The sequence below is a fragment of the Octopus bimaculoides genome, chromosome 2 (assembly GCF_001194135.2).
Source record: "Octopus bimaculoides isolate UCB-OBI-ISO-001 chromosome 2, ASM119413v2, whole genome shotgun sequence".
Taxonomy (NCBI): domain Eukaryota; kingdom Metazoa; phylum Mollusca; class Cephalopoda; order Octopoda; family Octopodidae; genus Octopus; species Octopus bimaculoides.
This window is the reverse complement of record NC_068982.1, coordinates 85,583,695-85,595,376: the sequence shown is the minus strand read 5'-3', so window position 1 is coordinate 85,595,376 and position 11,682 is coordinate 85,583,695. Positions and strand designations below refer to the sequence as shown.

The 11,682-nt window shown below is 36.6% G+C and overlaps 1 protein-coding gene across 3 annotated transcripts in view; it reads right to left on the bottom strand.

The window, feature by feature from the left end:
• LOC106881831 (mitogen-activated protein kinase kinase kinase 5) overlaps nucleotides 1–11,682 on the bottom strand; it is a 147,057-nt gene that overhangs the window by 1,710 nt on the left and 133,665 nt on the right. For all 3 annotated transcript variants that reach the window (XM_052978404.1, XM_052978405.1, XM_052978406.1), the window contains 3 exons: nucleotides 8,758–8,795; nucleotides 3,282–3,349; nucleotides 2,116–2,192 (listed from right to left, as the gene is read on the bottom strand). In XM_052978404.1, coding sequence (XP_052834364.1) covers nucleotides 2,116–2,192; nucleotides 3,282–3,349; nucleotides 8,758–8,795 — 183 coding nt within the window. The remainder of the gene's footprint in view (nucleotides 1–2,115; nucleotides 2,193–3,281; nucleotides 3,350–8,757; nucleotides 8,796–11,682) is intronic.

Here is an 11,682-nt window from a genome sequence, read left to right as displayed (position 1 = left end):
AGGTGACACGTAATACACCATTTTGAGCGTGGCCTTTGCCAGTAAGACATCCGAGCGAGATCATTGCCAGTGCCGATGGACTGGCTCCTGTGCAGCTGGCACGTAAAACACACCATTTCGATCCTGGCCATTGCCAGTACCCGCCTAACTGGCCCTCGTGCCGGTGGCACATAAAAGCACCCACTACACTCTTGGGGTGGTTGGCGTTAGGAAGGGCATCCAGCTGTAGAAACTCTGCCAAATCAGATTGGAGCTTGCTGTCGCCTCCTGGTCACCAGTCCTCAGTCAAATCGTCCAACCCATGCTAGCATGGAAAGCGGACGTTAAACGATGATGATGATGATGATGATGATCTAGTCCAACATGCTTACAGTTTGACCAATCCAGCACTCTGGATTGGTACTTTTTAATTGACCACAAAAGGATAAAAGCCAAAGTTGACTTCAGTAAGATTTCAGTACACAGTCGAATCAAATATCTCAAAGCATTCTCTCCAATGCTCAAACAATTCTACCATTTCACTACATTATATCAGAGTTTGAAAGCTGAAAATATCAAAGAGCCCAGCATTTTAACAAGGAACAGAGTGAAAAGTAAACTAAGAAAAAAATTAATAAATTAATTTTTCATAATCACATGTAACTGAAATGGTGTAATATATACATCATTGTGAAAGGCATTATTAATGTCAATGTTCCTATTATATATATATATATAGTGAGTGAGAGCAAACTAAACTTAGTATAGATGACTCAAAGTAGAACTCAAATGAATCTGAACTTAAATTCCAAATTCCTCATCCATGACCAGGCCCATAGCATCGAAAGTGGTTTTAAAGAGCAATCCAAATCAAGCTGTTATGAAGGCCATAAGATAGATAAACACAGTAAGGTTTGAGACATATTTACATGGAGTACAAACTGCAGATTATAAAATAAATAAAAAATACATAACGAAAAAGCATTATGTAATCTCAACAACTGCTTCAAAAGGTCAAACTTATGTAATAATCACATTCATAGGTGATATATGTATGATATCATAGGTGTACAACCAGCAACAAGTCCAGATGAAATTGTTAAGCAAGTTAGGCCTCTTTTCAAAGAATAGAGTGACAAGTGTGAGTCATTTACAAATAGGAAAGTTAAAAGAGAAGTGAGAAATTCTTAACCACTCTACAGCTAGAGGCTTTGACCCCCTGCTAGGTGAACTAACCAGAATTTCCTTTGATCAGCTATGAACTTTATCATCTTTAAATCTGATCTTTGTGTAACTGTTCTTCATCCTGCATTTCCTTTTAACTTCCCCTTATCTCTCACTATTTCCATCTGCTTCCTCCAAATTCTCTCTCTTCTCTCTACACCCCTATATTTATAAACACTACTAAATGACTAGCATTTGCCATTCAACTCTTGAGAAGAGAAGCCTAACTTACTTAGCAATTTCATCTGGACTTGTTACTCATTGTCCACTGACTTATGACATTATTTACATATCACCTATGAATATGGATATTATTTAAGTTTGGTCTCTTGAAATGACTGCTGAGATAAGATATTACATAATGTTTTTCCATTATAGATTGTTTTCTTTATTTTATAATCTGTATTTTGTGCTCCATGTAGATACATCCCAAGAATAACTCTGTTTACCTACCTTACTACATCTCTCTCTCTCTCTCTCTCTCTCTCTCTCTCTCTCTCTCTCCACACACACACCTGCGTGCACATGCACACCAGAAATGCAGGTCTTTAAAACAAAAGAATACTGATGAATGTTGATCAAATTTAGCTTCTTTGAAAATTCTTACATTAGTTTGATATAAATTAATGACAGAATTCATTTTAGAATAAATATTTAAAGGAGCTTGAAAATTAGATATAACACACAAAACTGCGATAGACATTAAGTATTAAAAAAAATAGACATTAAGTGTTCAAAAAAGAAAAATAGATTTAAAACTCATAGCCTCAATCACTAAGCTATTCATGATATCAAATACTCATAAAAAGCCATAATATTTCAAGCCTGTAATATTGCAAAAAGAAAGAATCTGAAAAAGAATTAAGGTATTTTAAAATAAATATTTCAGAAGATTTTTATAGTTTGACTTACTTAATATTTAAACCATGAAGTTCTTCAAGAGTAACCATTTCCACAAAATCGATATAAGAATATTCTTCATAAGTGATCTATTACAAGAACAAAGAGTCATTGATTTCTTTCACACAAGATCAATTTTTATAAGAGAATAAGTATTTATCATATGAATTGATTACAGAATTATGGGTATTCATTTTATCAGCTTTTGAAGAATGATGGAAGGGTTAAATTTAAAAGAATTAAAAATAAAGTCATAGGATTTGAACTTACATTTCTACAAAAGGGGAAAATGATCTATTTAACTGTTTATATATTTTTTTATGATTGAAAAATAAGTTTTTTAATCAAACAACTGGATACTGAATATTCCCCTTTTAAGTAAAGCAAGGTGGTTCAAGGCTGTCATGCAATATCAGAAGGAAAGCTTTGTATTTTCCACTAACTGGAAACTTCATTGCCATGGTCTGAAGTCTCAACTATGCCCTCATTAGTTTTGAACTCTATCATACTTCAAGTTAGCTAACTGGTCACAGCTTTGTTCTATACTAACTATTTCAGGCAGCAAATACTCTCACCTTTGATCCACCAAGAACAGTTAAGCTATCCTCTTAGTCATGTTCCTTTGCATACAAAACATTGCAAAATCTCCAAATGGTTCAAATGGAGCTGTGCTGCAAACAGTACACAGGAAGAACATAGACTTCAAATCCAAAAAAATTCATCACACACCCTACTAATTAAACAGTATTTACCCACAACTTTAATGCTTGAAATAATGACATCCAAAATGTGGAAGATGCCATGGTGTATCACACCCACCTACAAACTAGTGCCTCTCTTAAACAGTAGCTAATCCTTTTTAGGTCTCCTGGAAAATCTTGGGAACAATCAACTTCTCCAAGATTGGAGTTCCTTTTCAAGGACCACAATATGGCCTCTGTAAATCTACTGGAGACCTGCATACCTGTGTTACCCATCTTCTGGCATAGACTTGTAAAAAAAGTACAATAATTGTGTGTTTATTTGTTTTGTTCACAACTGAAGCCAATGAAAGTAACAGTTTTTTATATGCAAGTGGATTTGCTGCTTTTACAATAAGATTATACCAATGGTACCACATATGATACCATAGTAAAGAGAGTAATTATTTTATACTACAAATCTCAAAGTCTACTTACATGTTTAATGGTATCTTCATCAACTTGACATTGCTTAAGCCATTTTACAAGTTGTGGGTCCACAGCAACTGAAAATAGTAATAAAAAAATAATTTAAAACCTTAAACTGGTCCCAAATCTATTTTTAATTTTCTGGACCAGCAAATTGTAGTCCTCATTGAACTCTTCAAATTGTCTCCAAATTTCCTTCTCGATAGCTTCTGCAATTGTTTCACATCAAAGGTCTTGATGCATTAATTCTTCATAGAGATATGCAGAAACCTTTTGTCTCTGATTTAATTGATCATGGTCTTTATCATAGCAATTGATGATCACTGCCTGTGTTGAATGGTGCTACTACTGAGACATGCTGTGTTGAGTGTTTGGGGCTATTCAGGTCCATCTCCTTCCAGGTTGTTTCCTGAATAAGCACTTCCCAATGTAAAATCATCTTGTTTCTGCCATGGTAACCAAACATCCTCTTCTTTTGTTTCACTTTCTTGATCCAAACTTACCAACATATTTCTCTCTCTCTCTGTTGTCCTTTTCCATTGAAATCTCCCATCACTACAGTGAAAGTCAATTTGTGCACTAGCGCTTTCTCTAGCTTTTGGTAGAATTATTCTACTCCATCATCTTTGCTTGTATTTGTGGGATCATGGGTCTGGATGATCTTCAAGGTGGCATTTCTTGAGAGATGAATGTCTAGTAGTCTGGTGCATGTTGAAGGCAATTGGTAAGAAATAATTTGCAAAGCTCATTCTTTGATTATGATGAACCCTATACGACCTGTTGCTGTCACACCTTCTTCTTTTCCCAGTCTCACGATACTTCCATTTGTCCATCTCATATTTATTTATTTCCTTCAACATGTTTCACAGAGCCCTAGCATATCACATTTGATCTTTTTCTTTTCCATTAGATGGGTCATTCTGGTTCTCCATGTTAAAGACCTGCAGTTGTATATATAGCAAGGGTTGTTACCCAATTCCTTGATGGCCTATTGGTACCTGAGGTTTTTAGCAGCCTCTGGTTGCTCAGATTTCGCTCTGCCACCATAGAGCAGTCTGAACTACCTGCAGGACACTAAGGCCCATTTCCTTGCATTGCTTTAGCTTTTAAGATGAGGCCACCCAGCCTGCTAGGCAGGTAGGCCAGTTATTACCTCTTTGGTTTAGCTAGCTTTCATGGGGTAGTCTTTACATAGGGTCAGTAGTCCAGTACCTTTGTAGCTTGGTTGGACATGCAAAGGTATACACCCCACAACCACATAGCTACTGAAGTAGGATTTCACAACATACATACACACATATAAATACATACATACATACATGTGTATATATAAATATACAAAGAAATATACATATCATTTGACAGAAAAGTAAGAAGTGATAGAAACATATAACACAGAGGACAATTGGAAGTTCTTACAAGACAACCTATGGAGAGCTATACATGAAATCTGTGGCTGATGCAAAATTCCAGCCAGACCAAGGGTGATGTGGTGAAACAAAAATAGACAGTCATAAAAGTGAAAAATAAGGCTTGGAAGGTTTAGAAGAAATGGGGTAACAAAAAACTATATCAGGTAGCTAGATGGGAATCAAGGAGACAAGTCTATTTAGCAAGAGAAGTAGGAAAGAAGAGGTTTGCTAATGTTCTACACTGTGAGGACCAAAGACATGAGGTATTCTGAATTGCAAGCTAGTGTATTAGAGAAAAACCAAGATGTTGTAGGAGACAGGTGTGTATGGAAGGATAATGGTACACTTAGTGATTCTGAAAAGAAAGAGACATAGAAGTGCTATTATGAAAGTCTACTAAATGTGGAGAATGAATGAGAGAAAAAAGAATCTTCCTAATGTGAACCTGACAAAGGGTCCAGCCATTCTTGTTGACAGCAATGTTATAGTTAAAACAATTAAGAATATGTAGACTGGAAAAGCTCCTGGTCCATCAGGCATTACCAATGAGATGCTTTAAATATTTGGTAGAGTAGTATAAGGCTTAGTTACACATATAACGAACCAGGATGTTCATGAAGGGAGCATGCCCAGCAACTGTTGTAGCAGCATCATAGTCAACTGTTACAAGGGTAAAGGGGATGCCTTAGAGAGAAGTAATTACAGAAGTATCATATTACTAGACCAGATTAGGAAAGTCACTGAACAAGTGTTGTAATCCTTAATGTTGGATTGTTATAACGTCTACTCTGGTATAGCAGAATATTTAGTAAGACAAGTAAGACCATGACTATCTAAGAATGTCAACTTTGTACTCTCTTACTACACTGACCGATGTCACCTATTTATAGTGACTAGTACATACCACTCATCACGTGGGAAGGGGGTACCATTATTACTATGATCTCCACAACACTCCCCTTTTAAGTTTTTCTTTTTTTTTTAAGGTGTGTCATTCTATTTCTTTTAATAGCATTATTTTTTATAACAACCCACCTCCCTTTTTTTGAGTTTTTTTGTCTTCTTAGTTACACTTTTAATATTTTTTTCTGTTTGGTATCAACTTTCAGGAACTCCGTACATTTTCTTTTTCTTACGTTTATGCGTCTGTGTTCTATCAACTGTAGTCATGTTGGTACTTCAAAAGTATCATATAACCATTCCATTGGGTCTTCCATTCTCTTGGGTTCGCTCTCAATGAATCTTTTTTTTCAGTTGGTTTATGTGTCTCTTGTATACACCTTTTCTATTTCCTACCATTTATAGCATTTTTCCTAACTTGTTTGGTAATCATGCCATCTTCCCAACTCTGTTTTCCGTTCTTATATGCCCTCACAAATACCTTTTTGCAAATTTTGAAATATCTTGCTGTATTTTCCCTTGCAGTCTTTCTATTTTTGCCAGGTAGCAATTTGTTGAAGACTGATTTTATTTTCCTCGCAAACATCAGCTCTGCTGGTGTATTTGGATTTGATGTCACATGATATACTCTTAGGAATTGTTGTAGAGCTATCTCATCCGTGACTTCCGTATCTGGCTTTCTTAAGGCTCCCTTGAATGTATCAACAAAGCATTCTGCTTGGGATGGTATGGTGCAATAATTACATATTCTACCATGAATGTTTTACAAAACATTTTAAATTCAAAAGACACAAACTATGTTCCATTGTCAGACACTATTGCATCTGGGATGCCAAATCTTGCAAATAGCTCATATAGAAAATTTGTCACAGTTGAAGAGGTTGGATTTTTACACTTATGAATTTCTGGCCATTTCAAGAAACTATCAACTACCACTAAGTAGTATGAACTGTTTAAAGGACCAGCAAAACTGATGTGTTGTCTTGACCATGGAACATCTACTTTTGGCCAAGGTTCACTTTTTATTGTTGGTAATTTTGCTGCTAGAGCACATTCTCTACAGCCTTTCACCAAATTTTCTATTTCTCTATCCATTTTTGGCCAGTACACATGGCTATGCATCAAAGCTTTCATCCTCGAAATACTAGGATGTCCAATATGAAATTCCCTCAACATTTTCTTTTGCAGTGTTTCATGTATTACTACTCTCTGTGCATACATCAATATGCTACTACAAATTGAGTATAGGTTCATGTCTTGGTTTCATTTTGCACCAATCTTATTCCTGTTTACTTTTCCTGACCACAGTGTTCTTTTCACTTCTGTTATGAATTTGTCCTTTACTGCATTTTGCTTTATGTCATCTAGGATTACTGATAATTTGTGTACCATACTTCACATTACATTTTTTATTTCTTCTTCTGCTCTTAAAGCTGCAATTACTGTATCTTCAAATGGCTCACAGCGTTTCAGTATCAGTCTGGACAAACCATTGGCATGCCCTAATTTTTTTTATGGTAAATATTCCATTTTGTAGTCATAATTCAATAATGTAGTGCCCCATCGCTGTAGTCTATTTGTTGTGTGTGTTGGTATTCCTTTTTTAGGACCATATATTGACAGTAGTGGGTGATGATCTGTTTGTAGACAGAAACTTCCTCCATGAATAAATCTATGTAATTTTTTCACACCAAATATGATTGCTTATGCTTCTTTTCTATCTGTCTATAGTTGCTTTCAGCTGGTAATAATGATTGTGATGCATAGGCTATAGCCTTTTTACTGCCATCATCATATTTGTGCAGAAGCACAGCTCCTACACCGTAATCACTCACATCTGTAGCTAATATAATATCCAACTTTGGATCAAAATGCATTAACGATAAGTTTGATGTTAAAATGCTTTTTAACTCATCAAATGCCTTCTGGCACTCATCAGTCCAACACCATTTTGTATTTTTCTTTAACAGATCATTGGGCGGGGCCCTTACATTATGTATATTGGGAATGTAAATTTGATAGTAATTTACTAATCCCAAGAATGCTTGTAACATAGTCACATTATTCGGTGTGGGCATATTTTTATTGCAGTTGCTCTGGATGGATCCAGTTTTCATCCATTTTTATCTATTATCTGGCCAAAGTATCTAGTTTTTTCCAGAAAAAATGAAAGTTATAAATAGTGAGTGAATATAAGATAGGATAAAAAGTTATTTTTTAAGGAGGGTGTAGAGACAGTCATTGAGAGGATGGAATTGTGTTAAGTCCGAAAGGAGTTTGTGTTTGTAGACTGAAAATGTAATGCTGTTCAAGGCGAATTTAAGAGTTGGTGGATCCGTGGTGGAGGACAAGGCCAAAGACGGTGATATTTGAGGTGGAGTGGTTGGCCAAGCGAAATTGGTGGGTGACGAGGGGATTCGTATGTAGCCAAACATCTCGTAGATGTTCAGTGAACCAGTCGGCCAGTCTGACCAATGTAGAGTTTGTTGCAGAGATTACATTTGATGCAATAGATAAGGCTGGAAGAAATGCAGGAGGAGTTACAAATGTGGAGGGGGTGCTGGTAGGATCCAGTGAGGGAGATGGTGTTGGTGATGAAAGGACAGGTGTGGCAGTGGGATCTGGAGCATGGACAGGATCCGAGTTGGGTTGGGATGGAGGAGGGGAAGGTGCTACAGACCAGTAGATTGTGTAGGTTACAGGTGCATAGAAGCCCATGTATATATATATATATATATATATATATATATATAATGGGCTTCTTTCAGTTTCTGTTCATCAAATCTACTCACAAGGCTTTGGTTGACCCAAAGCTATAGTAGATGACACATGCTCAAGGTGTCATGCAGTTGGAGTGAACTCAGGACTATGTGATTGGGATGCAAACTTATTACCACATAGCCATACTTGAGCCTATTTGCTGGAGAATTATATTTAAACTATTCAGAAACTGGATGAATATTTTTTAGTTGACTACAAATCGAATTCTTATCTGTCTATATAGCAAGTTTGGTATAGCTTTCTTTTGTTTCAGTTGTCTGCAATGAAGTAATAACAATTTTAAATTATCAAATGAATTATTTTACTGGTTTTAAACTAATGTAAAAGTATTAGAATTTTATTTTTCCAACTGAATAAGATTTTGTGAAAAAGTTGTGAATGACAACACTTACCTGATGGAGATAAAAGTTTACCAACAGAGTTGGCTGAACTGAAACAGATAAGAAAAAAAATGTGTATAAGACTTCAATTTTGTGATTCAACTTATGTATAGGCAGGACAAGAAATACGAATATTCTTGCATATGTCACCTATTTGTCTAAAGTATTTTGCCAAGTGTGCTGGAGTTCCCAGTATTGCGGTGAGTTTTAGTAACTGAATGATTTGTCTTATATTTTTGGGAAATAGATGTATGGAAATGAAGGGTATTGCTAATTTCAATAACAACGCAATTGAAATCAAGAATTGAAACCAGCTGACATTCAATTTACTTACAATATAGTGTATTCTTATTCATAGCAAATTGAAATAGGGGATATTTTAAGAAATAAGTATGTATGAATGAACAAAGTATGTATGGATAAACAAATGAATGTATGCACATACATACATGATGATTGCTTCATCTTGTCAGATGATAGTCATCTCAAATTCAGCCTGATTGTTTTGATTTACTTTCATCCTTGCATGTGCATGGATATGACATTTTATGCCACATCCATTACAATAGGACTTTCTATAGTACAAAATGAATTAAGAAATGAAATGATAGCAAGATGTCTGTATATCACTGGATTTAAGTGACAAAAACTTGTACAACACTTTTGTGACTCTCTCGATTACAATAGTAAGTTCCAATGCCAAGCATTGCAAGATGACTGGTACTATTTTGTCTGCAAGTTTTATGTCAGAGTACCTTCCTCCTACAAAAAGTGTCTTCCTCAGAGTTTTGTCAAGAATAATGTTAACTTCCTTTAGTATTGGGAAATCAATTTAACCCATAGATGGGACCCTGGCAGATACTACCATACCAGATCATGAAAAAAACTTGGGTGTAATAGTAATTAAGAGGTGCCACTATGCTCCTCAAATCTAGAACTTCTGAACTGGAACCTCAACACTGGATACTGTTTACTGTCATACCCAGAACAAACTTATTATATATATATTAGCTTTAGTTTTACTCCAACCAGTGAGACTTCTCATTGGGAGCAAAAATCTCACTTGAAGCAAGAAATCTAGGTAGAGCACATGCATTAGGTACAGCTGCCCAACACTAGGTCAGGTACATGCATTTTTGCTCCTACACGAGTAAAAATGCATGCACACTAAAATAAATTCTGTAAAACAAAGGCTATTGTATATGAAGTAGAAGATACAAGGATCAGCTTGGATCACAACATTGGCTGAAAGTGTTATACTGGCATAGCAGAAGGATAATTCAAAGTAAGATTGAACAATCACTCCTTTTCTTTCAAGATCAGTACAACAAAGCTCTCAATTTATGTGCTTGATCTCAACAATAGTGTCAAAATGGCAAACTCTGAGCTGCACTTTCATCTTGGAGAAGAGATGGAAGTCTGCAAGTGCTAAATCTGGTGAATAGGGTGAATGTGAAAGCAATAACACGTTTTTGGTGAGAAACTCATGAGTGAGGAAAGGTTGGTGACAGGATGAATTGTTGTTGTGAAGAATCCAATTCTTTGCACTCCACAGATCCAGTTGCTTTTACTGAATGTACTCCCTCAAATGTTTCAAATCATCATTAATTGTCCTCTGACAATCCTCATGCACAAGCTGATGAATTTTCTCCACATTTCCAGATGGGATGCTCATGGTAGGTCTTCCAGATTGCAAATCATATTCCAGAGATGTTCTTCCACTTTTGAAGTGCCCATGCTACTTGAAACATTACATTAAGACTCATTGCCTTGTTGTTGTAAGTTTGCTAAAGCATGTCAATGTCTCTGTAGCAGACTTCCCTAGTTTAACGCCAAATTTCACATCGGCTTTTTGTTCCAACTTCCTGTCCATGACAAAAATCACAGACTACAACATACATGTGATCACAAAAACACAAATTTCACAACTTGCGAAGTAAACACAGAGGTGTCACTCAGCACACTACCTTACAAAGGTCACTGCAGGCTCTCACGGACTATATGAAAGAGAATTCAAAAATTGCTATGCTAATTACATGCCTTCCTTCTGACACAGGGACAAAAGTAAAGCTACTAAGTTGGTTAGTCACACATGGGGTTTGAAATTGAATGCCACACCACATACAACAAAGTGGAAAATAGTCACAAAAATCAACACCCTATGTTAACAGATAAAAAAAAAAAATGTAAGCTATGCATAGCTGAAAGAAGACATTCTTTTCAGTGTTGGGATGAGTTGATCCAAATTTACAATTAACTTCCTTAAAATGTTCAGCAATATAAGCAGTGATTATATAGCTCTGATAAGAATAGGATGGTGTAGAATTCCTCTCCCACTGTAGCATTTTAACTGACCAAATTTGGGACTGATTAAATATGCATAACTGGCTCTGTGGTTAGGAAGTTTGCTTCCCAGTTACATGATTTTGTGTTCAGTCCAACTGCGTGGCACCTTGGGCAAGTGTCTTCTGCTATAGCCCCGGGCCGACCGAAGCTTTGTGATTGAATTTGGTAGGCAGCAGTTACCGCCGCATGTGTATATGTCTGTGTATGTGCTTGTGCCTCTCCGAGAGAGAGGGATGCATTGCAGCATTTTGATATATGCCATTCATCATCATCATCATCGTTTAATGTCCGCTTTCCATGCTAGCATGGGTTGGACGATTTGACTGAGGACTGGTGCAACCGGATGGCTACACCAGGCTCCAATCTAATTTGGCAGAGTTTCTACAGCTGGATGCCCTTCCTAACGCCAACCACTCAGAGAGTGTAGTGGGTGCTTTTACGTGTCACCCGCACGAAAACGGCCATGCTCGAAATGGTGTCTTTTATGTGCCACCCACACAAGAGCCAGTCCAGGGGCACTGGCAACGATCTCACTTGGCTTGCCGGGTCTTCTTACGCACAGCACATTTCCAAAGGCCTCGGTCAGTAGTC